Source organism: Lycium barbarum, chromosome 5 (genome assembly GCF_019175385.1).
Source record: "Lycium barbarum isolate Lr01 chromosome 5, ASM1917538v2, whole genome shotgun sequence".
Taxonomy (NCBI): Eukaryota; Viridiplantae; Streptophyta; class Magnoliopsida; order Solanales; family Solanaceae; genus Lycium; species Lycium barbarum.
The window spans coordinates 138155974-138165502 of NC_083341.1; the positions used below are offsets into that span (position 1 = coordinate 138155974).

Below are 9529 nucleotides of genomic sequence, written 5' to 3' on the forward strand. Positions count from 1 at the left end.
CATACTTAAATAATTGATACACACGTCTTCAATGAGCTGAGGGGTACTAAAAATGAAAATAGTGCTTGAATAAACTCGCAAAATAAACACATTAGTCAAAATTGCAGTTGTAGCTTAGTTAATTTATAAGTCTTCTCCGCGTTTTGCATTAATTATTAAATCTTTTTTCTTCTTAATTTTTCCTTAAGGACGTTGTCCTCCAGCTACAAGGAAAATAAAATATTACTAGCTGGCCTATTTTGTATCATCAATTTCTTTAAGGCCTTGTAAAAATTCATTAGTTGTTTAACTTTACTTGATAAAAGTCTTGAAAGAAACAAACCATGAAATAATTTCTTAAACAAAGTGATCTCTTTTGTCTTGTAATTTTTGGAATTGACTACCTAATCATAAAATACGAAAACAATAAAACCTTCATAAGTTTAATGATTGAGTCACTGAATTATACCGATACTTAAGATTTAAGTTGAAAAATTCCTCTCACCTCGCAACTGCTACAACTAGGGTTGAAATCACTGCACCATAAAATAAAATAATGTTTAAATTATAGGCATATATAAAGATTTTTTTTTACTATCAATTTATTTTGACCATATATAGAAGATTGCTTTCCATTTTTTAAGGTTATCAATCATGTACAAGAGTAATAAAATCTATATACTATACAATAAGCAAACCCCCCCCCCCCCCCCCGGGCCAATTTATATACTCCTACACAATCAAGACTCTCCATTTCTTTAACCATTCCTCTAATTTCTTTCCATCTCCTTCTCTTCCAACTTGAACTATCAAATATCCAAATACCTTTTTTTGTTAAAATGGTTCGTCCAATATTGCCAAGAATTAATGGTGAATATTTATGTACTTCAATGCCATTAGCAATTGGTTTATTTCTTTCAATACTAGCCCTTGTAGCGCTATGTGCTAAACATGCAAAAAAACCTTCAAAAACATCCATGTCCACACATGAAAAAATCAAAACTAATGTATGCAAAATTGCTCCAAGGTTGTCACCACTAGGACTCCCTAACAAGAATAACAATAAAAGAGTCGACGAAGAATCTGGCAACCCGACAGGAGATGTGACCGGAGAAGTAGCCGGAGAAGAGGGGTTGTGGCAAAAAGCAATTATAATGGGTGAAAAATGTCAGCCACCACAATTTTCAGGTGTTTTATTTTATGATCCTTCTGGAAATAGGGTTTCTGAACTTCCAAGATCACCAAGAGCCAGTAATATGTCAAGATATGCTTGCTAATTTAGTTTTTTATTTTTATTCTTTATAATTGTGGTGTTCGGATCAGTTTGTGCGCGTCTCGATTAATTTTTCACTAGCGCACATACCGGAAATGGAAAGAAATTACTTAATATTTTTGCCTCTGCTGAAAATTGAAGTTGAAACCTCGTGATTATTAATTTAACTTTATCTATAGAAAATTTTGTTTACTCTTTGAGTTTTTTTCTTTTTGGTGTTTTCTTTGTATGGATATAATGTACTCCCTCTTTGAATTAACAAGATGCAAGATGTTACCTGTGATTTTTGTATTTTTGGGCAGTTTAGAATAATAATTAGAATATGTTGGATGTTTTTTGCTCCACTAATATTGATCGTATTACTTTGAAATCCGATGATATTTACCGTAGCAGTCTAAGGGGTTGATTTACTTTTGGACGTGCTTCTTTTGCTTTTGAGTTTTGTGATTTTGAAGCACATTTATCTAACTTTTCTTATTAAAGAGACGTGTATCAAAATTAATTTTGTTTTTAGAATGCAGCTTAATTCTTTTACTTTTTAAGTTTCATTTTCTTATCTTTAACCCCTTGTTGTATTGATCATTTTAGATTGAATAATTTCAGTCAGCAATATGTAAGACTGTAACTAATGGAGTATGGTCTGATGACACCTCACATGATAAGAGAAGAGAACGTTGCGTTACAAGTAGAACTAACATGTACAATTACAATACTCTGACCATTACCCCCTGTTTCGACGGTGGTTTCACGTGGTTCATTAATGTATGGTTTTCTATGAAACTATGTTTGTTTTCATTGTTCTTAAAATTATGTGGTATGGTATTGTAAACCCGTGGTTCATCCCATGGTTATATAACCATAAAAAATCTCAATTTTTGTAACCACGGATTTGGTGGTTTTTCCGTGGTTACGTATTTCATTTCTCCATTATACCCCACCCTCCACCATCCACCCCACCCCACCCTCCACCATCCACCCCACACCACCCCCACCACTCACCCCCACCCTACCACCCACCCAACCACCCCAACCACCACTCACTACCTCCTCACCAACACCCAACCCCACCCCAACCACCACTCACTACCTCCTCACCAACACCCAACCCCACCCCACCTCACCCCCACCCTACCACCCACCCCCACTACCCCACCCACTACCCCCTCACCACCACCCAACCCCACCCCGCAACAACTCACCCCACCCTCATCCCACAACCACCCACCCCTCCACCACCCCCACCCACTACCCCTCACCACCACGCACCCCCACCCCCACAACCACTCATCCCCACCCTACCACCTACTACCCCCACCCTCATCCCACAACCACCCACCTCACACCACCCACCCCCACCCATTACCTACTTATTTTTTAAAGTTCCTATTTTATTCTTTACCTGAGTTTTATTAATATATATAAATTAATTTCTAATTAAGAGTTAAGCGTATTTTAGTAAACTTACAAGTTATTATATAGTACCATACAGTCAAACCAAATGATATAAATGTTATTAAGCCACAACAAACGATATAGTATATCCAAACATTGTGTTCATTAATACAGTACAGTACAATACAATACCATACTGTACATTAATGAACCACGGGAAACAACCATCCAAACAGAGGTTACAAATCACTCGTTCTATCTTTCTTTCTAATTTATTTTGTGCTTTTCATTTTAACTATTTCAGTTTTGCTTACATTAAAGAAGACTAAATAAAGGCTTGAATCAGCAAAGGGTAAAAATTTTTGCTTTGTAGATTATCAAATTTTCTTCGTCTCCTTCATTTACTAGAAAGTGTACATATTTGTTCGTCTCCCTCCGAATATATGTAATAGTAGCCTTGAAGTTTGATAACAAGTGGGTAATCAAATGTCTATTTGCTCTTTTAATATGTCATCTAATTAAGATTATAACATTATCACTATAAGAGGGTCGCTAGGTATTTAATTTTTCTATAATATCATCGAGTCATTGAAGCATTGTCTTAGTATTCACAACACCAATCTCATTCTGCGAGACCAATTCTCGATAGTTTCATACATGTTTGGATTTTGGACCGGTCCTGATAATATGTGAGGAGACCTCCACATTATCACCACATCGTTCACATTTTGATGACTCAATTATCATCTTTGTAAATCGAAGTTTATTGGACAAAAATTAATTATGTTTGACAAGCCATATAAAATATTTTAACTTCTCAAGAATGCGAAACTTCCATATATAATTTCATTGCCTGTCATATAAGGTAGTTATGTATCACAAATAATCTCATATGTCGATTTGGAACAGAAAATTTCCATGTGATTTTGACTGAAAATAACACTATCTGAAATAAAATAGTGTTTATTTGAAATGTATCAAGAAAATGAGCTACAAGAATATCACATTCTGCATCCAACATTAACACACTAGAAACTTTAACCGATGTGTCAACGTGGTCAGTATCAACAGCAACTTTAGTACCTCGTCACTGGTCCGTAATCAAACCAAAAATTTATTACTCCGTCCGTCTTAATTTATGTGATAATAATTTAACAGTTTACGAAAGAAAGTATAAAAACAAATTGTTAGCTCAGAGAATTAAATCAGATAAACCCCAAATCCTTCAAAATACTCCTACGACCCGAAGCTCCTCTCGTTACCCGCTTCTATATAAGACAGTGAGCGTTTGGATGTCTACCACTTTCAATAATATCTACTCTCTCAAAAACTCCTCTTCATTAAGGGTAAACAGAGAAGTTTTAAGTTTAAAAATGCAATTTTTTTTTTAAAATAGACTAAAAAAAAAGTGTATCACATAAAATTCTTTTAGGGATAGACCAAAAAGAAAAATGTATCATATAATTTTGGACAGAGGGAGTATAAGGGTGTTTGCATTGAATTTATAAAAGTAGCTTATAAGTTAAAAGCTAAAGTCATAAACTGGGAATACCAACTTTTGGCTTTTGACTTATTTTTGTAATTTTTTGACCTAAAAGTAAGTGCTTAAAATCACTTTTTATTTTTCTCAAACACCATAAAAAGTAGAAAAGTACTTAAAAGCCAATGAACACTTAAAATAAGTCAATCCAAATACCCTCTATATCTTTCATGGCCGAAATATCATTTGCCCCCTTAAGTTTTTTAATTTTCATAGAGAAAGTACATAAAGTCACCCCTAAACTTGCATCAAAATTAAAACTCACTTTAGAAATTAAACTTTACGTGCAATTCTCCCCCCCCCCCCCCCCTAAACAACTTATAATTGAATTATGTTCAACCTTACTTTGGCCAGACCAGTTGAGAGCTGGATGTTGTTTCACCACTCGCTTGTGATTCGTCCACGTCATTTAATGGTTTTTTTAATAAATTCGTCAAAACTAACTAAAAGATAATTAAATAAATCTCAGCCCACTCCAAATAAAGAATCCGACCCATTGCTAAACAACTTTTTTTTGCGCGGAGTGCCCTTCTTTTGGGCTGGTCTTTATATTTTGCCCTTCATTTATGCCTTCTTTAATTTTTGCCCCTGCCGCCTGTTTAATGAATGTTTTTTGACGAAATTACCCTTACCCCATTAAAACCCTTTCTATTTCGTAATTTGCCCTTTTCTTTTCTTTTTTTGCTTCTTTGTTCCTCATCTGTTTTGTGTCTGTCTTATCTGTTCTAAAATTTAGGTACGAATTTGTATATTTTGCTCGTTTCAATATTTGTTTTTATGTTAAATTGTTGTTTGTTGAATTGATATCTTTGTCTTCGTCGTTTTTTATATTTAATTGATCCTTTTTTATTTAAGATTATAGTGTTTTTGTTACAGTGTCTGTATGATTTTTTGAACTTTAGTTTCGTTTCCTATGTATATATTCTGGTTTTTTGAATGTCGTAATATGTTTTAGTTGATTTTGATATGCGTTTTGGTTTTCTCTTTGTTGAATCTTTGAAGTTTTGCCTGTGAACAGTTGTTTTATGTTGTTGCTGTTGTTTTTGTTTAATAATCTGGGTTTTGTGAAGAATGTGTTTGTCTGAGGCAACATATGACGGGTCCGGCATAGTTGTTGCTTTTTGAAACTGAAGTTATGCCGGTTCCGGCATAAAGTTATGCCTGTTCCGGCATAACTTCATGAATTAAGTTAATTTATGTGTGTCTTGGTTTTTTGGTGTTGTCTTGTTAATAATTTTGGTTTTTATGCAATCTTTATGTGTTTTGGTGTTGTTTTGTTAATAATATTGGCTTTTTATGCAATCTTATGTGTTTTGGTTCTTTCTTCTATTATGCAAGTATTTGTGTACCAGTCTAGGGGCTGATTTTTTATTATGGTATATGTTAATTATTTTCATTCTCATTTTTGGTTTATTCTTATGTAAACTCTTGGTTTCTTTTGACATTAATTTTTCTTTTATAGGAGGAACATCCCTTGGTTAAGTTTGAACACTGGGTTGAAGGAGGTGGCATGTGGAGTGGTGATTTTCATTTTCGGAGTTTGATTTTGTCCTTTTTGAGTGTCTCTCAATTGGAGTTGTTGAAAAAGGGTGTGTTTGGACAGTTTATGGATTTGGTTGATGTCCGCCTGAGTGATAGTATTTTCCATTGCTTGATCTTATCGGAACTTTCATCTAGTAATGATAGTGCGTTAAAGTTTAAGATTTTTTATCGTGTGTGTATTTGATTCCGAGTCTTTCCGTCTTATTACTGGGTTGGATTCTTGTGTTGGCGATTTTAGTGTTGTGTCTAGCAGACCAAATAGATTGTTGAGACTTTATTTTCCAAATCAGGATAGAATAAGGTTGTGTGATCTCAAGAGTTTCTTACAGATCAAGTCAAGTAATCGTACTGGTGGTTTTTGGGAAAGATCTAGTGATCCTGTTAGACTTGCTGAGGTCTATATATTGGAGGGGGTTTTGTTGGGTTGTAACGAGAAATGTGTTGTTAAAGGTCATCTAATGAAGATAATTGACGATGACAGTCTTCGGGTGTCTTATCCTTGGGGTTCTCTTAGTTTTAATTGGTTGGTACGGTCGATTTGTGGTTGTGTGAAGACTTTCAAGAGCATGCCATCTACACGTTATATGATTAGTGGTTTCCCTTACGCTTTAAATGTGTGGCTGTTGGAGGTTTTCCCTATCTTTCGAGGGTTTTCAAGTTTTCATGGTCTGAAGTCTCCTTGTATGTTGTCTTGGGGTCCTTCAAAGCAAGTTGATTATAAAGTTATTACTGATAATTTCTTCCATGCTGAAAAAGTATGTGTTTCCCTTTTGTTGATGCTTTTTTTTCTTGGTTCTTTTTCCCTCTTATTATTTTTTGTGTTTTTGTCTAAATTGATGTGTTTATATTGTGTTATAGAGATTCAAGAAATTTATTGTCCATGCTGTTGTTGTTGGTACGGAACAAGAGATGCTGGATTATCCAGTTGCACTTAAATTTCCTGATGATTCAGGCCCTTGTTCTTCCCATGCGGTTTTGCCATCTGAAGTTACTTCTCAGATAGTTGATGTAAGTTGTACTTTGCTTTTTGTGTTTTTGGTTGTTTAACTGAATTCTGAGTTAGAGGCCTTGTCGTATAGTAAATTAGTAGGACACATTTTTGTAGTCTTTTCTGTTTTGGTTATGGAAATTAAAGTTTATGCCCCTTGAGGCATATTATTTGGTTTTGCAAACGTAGAATCTGCCCCTTCCGGCATACATTTCTGCTTTCATATTTTCAGTTCTGCCCCTACCGGCATAATGTTCTCATTTTGAGACTAATTTTAGTAGGTAACACATTTTGCAGTCTTCTCTGTTTTGGTTTTGGAAATGAAAGTTTATGCCTTTTGAGGCATATTTTTTGGTTTTGCAAACTTAAAATCTGCCCCTTCCGGCATACAGTTCTCCTTTCATATTTGAATTCTGCCCCTACCGGCAAACTGTTTTCATTTTCAGACTTCAGTTCTGCTGGTTCCGACATACTTATTCAACATTAATTTAGTGACATCAAAAGTAATGTGTTGTTTTATTGATCTGGTATACAGGGTGTTTTGTCTAGTGTAAAGAAGCAACTTGATGATGAACGATCTACAATTGTCAATCAAGTAAAGGTATGGCCTTTTATTTTTTTATTTTTGAGTTTGTTAATATGATATGTATACTTTGCATGCTGCATTCGTTGTTTTTGTTTATTCTCATTTTCTTTTCTTCTTTGTTTAATTTTTTTTTTTTTGTTTTTTTTGTAGTCTTTGGATAGCCGTTTCGAAGAATTGGATAAAAAATTTGTTGGCGCGATTAATGCTGTGGATAGCTTAGTTCGTGTACATGATGAAACAAAGTCATCTGTAGCAGCTTCTGAAAGTGCTAAAAGAACTTGTTTAGAAAGTAGACTTGACAGTTTGGAAAGTAAATTTGATTATGTGATGCATTGTGTTGAAAGTTTAGTTCGACTGCATAGCGAAAACAAATCTTGTAAAGCTTGTGCATCTGGTAAAAGACAACCTGATTTGGGTTATTCAGTGAATGATGAGGTGAAGTTAGATGCACATCTTGGAAAAGAGGAGAATATGCTTTGTAAAGCAAGGTCTAAAAAAATGAGACGTCTCCCATGCTCGATATGCTCTGTGATGCTGCTGTTTCTTCATCAAGTCATCCGTCTGATAAAACTCAAACTCTTTCTCAGTTTGAAAAGGAATTTGTGAAAGAAAATGAAGACCGCGTTAAATAAATTGCTGCAATTAATAGTGTTTTTCAATGCAGAGATTATGTATTTTCTTCTAATGAAGCATCACAAAATGTAAATGAAGCAGCAGCTGCCGTTGAAGATAGTAGAAAACGTCCGAGATGCGAAGATGGAAACAAAGAAGATGATGGTTATCCTAATTGGTATTTGCTTACACCAAGCAGTACTCCAGTTGAGAAATGATTGAGTTCTGCTGTTGAAGATATATACTGTACTGCAGAAGAGTTAGGAAAGTGAATTGATTTTTTTGTTGTTATTTACACCAAGTGTTATGTTATTGTGTTTCTCCCTTTTTCGAATGATGTATATGTAAATTGTTCTTTCATTTTCTATACTTATAATGAAGTTTCACTTTTTCAAACTGTGTTCTGTGGTCTGCCTTAACCGGCATACTTTTGCCATTTCTTAATAGATATTCTGCCCCTTCCGACATACTTCTAAGATGGAAGTAACTGTTTTTCCTAAAAATAAAAAAGATAATTAAAAAGTGACTCTTGTTCCAAAACATCTCGAATAAGTGCGATAGTTACTTCCAATTAATGTATTAATTATTTTGTTTTAAAAAAAAAACTGAAAAATTCTTTGTATTTTTGTCAATAGTTGCGACAGTTACTCCAATTTAAATTTGAGTAACTGTTTTTGCTTTTAAAAAAAAATCAATAATTTTAATCTTGCCGCCTCCGGCATAAGTTTACCCGTTGGTAACAGAAATTATGCCCCTTCCGGCATACTTCTAAATTCGTAGTAACAGTTTTTTTTTTTGCTAGAAATAAAAAAAAATAATGAAAAAGTGACTCTTATTCCCAATATCTTTAATAGGTATTGCTACATTTACTTGCAATTGAAAATGTATTAATTCTTTTTTTTAAAAAAAAGAAAAAAGAAAAAACTGAAAAACTCTTTGTATTTTTGTCAATAATTGCAACAGTTACCTCAATTCAAATTTCACTAACTGTTTTTTTTTTTTTTTTTTTTAAGAAAAAACTGCAAAACTCCCTGTATCCTCATTCAATTGAAATCCAATTGTTTCAACAGTTATTCCAATTTAAAATGCACTAATTTGAACTTCTATATAAAGCCACACAGTTATGCCTACAACGGCAAACTTTTATTCCTAACACACTTACATTATGCCGCTTTCGGCATAAGTTTTGTCACATGATTAGCACGTGTGCAGTTTTAATTTTTTTTTTGTTCAATATATATTTGCCTGCTCTTCCTATAATTTACCTTTTATTTTCGTTTGTTCACCTTAAAGCTGAAGAAGGCAGTTGCTTTGTCACGTTTCCTATATCATCTTTATCATTCATTGATTTCTCTTAGTGGGGTTTCAATTTCATCTGTAAGTTATTAGTTACTATTTTATTACTTGTTGATAAGTTATTTCCTTCAATTGTTTGTGTCTGTATTTTATTTGAATAGGGTTTTTTGTTTTTTTTTCTTTTTACGTTTTTGGTAATGCATTTTGGTAATGTATTTTTGTTGGTAATGTTTTTTATGTGTTTTTTTTTCCTGATTGAATTTTATGTTTTGCTCATGTCAGTGTGCTAAATCATGAGACGACAATTTGGACAAGTTGTTG

At 33.8% G+C, this 9529-nt stretch overlaps 1 protein-coding gene across 1 annotated transcript; it reads left to right on the top strand.

The window, feature by feature from the left end:
• Window positions 1–755: 755 nt before the first annotated feature.
• On the top strand, window positions 756–1619 carry LOC132642809 (uncharacterized). Its single transcript, XM_060359839.1, has one exon. It carries the CDS (start codon window positions 819–821, stop codon window positions 1254–1256), a length of 438 nt encoding a protein of 145 aa, XP_060215822.1. The 5' UTR covers window positions 756–818; the 3' UTR covers window positions 1257–1619.
• Window positions 1620–9529: the final 7910 nt, after the last annotated feature.

What these genes read in the sequence shown, in the direction of transcription:
- LOC132642809 (XM_060359839.1), top strand. Translation starts at nt 819, where the DNA reads ATGGTTCGTCCAATATTGCCAAGAATTAATGGTGAATATTTATGTACT.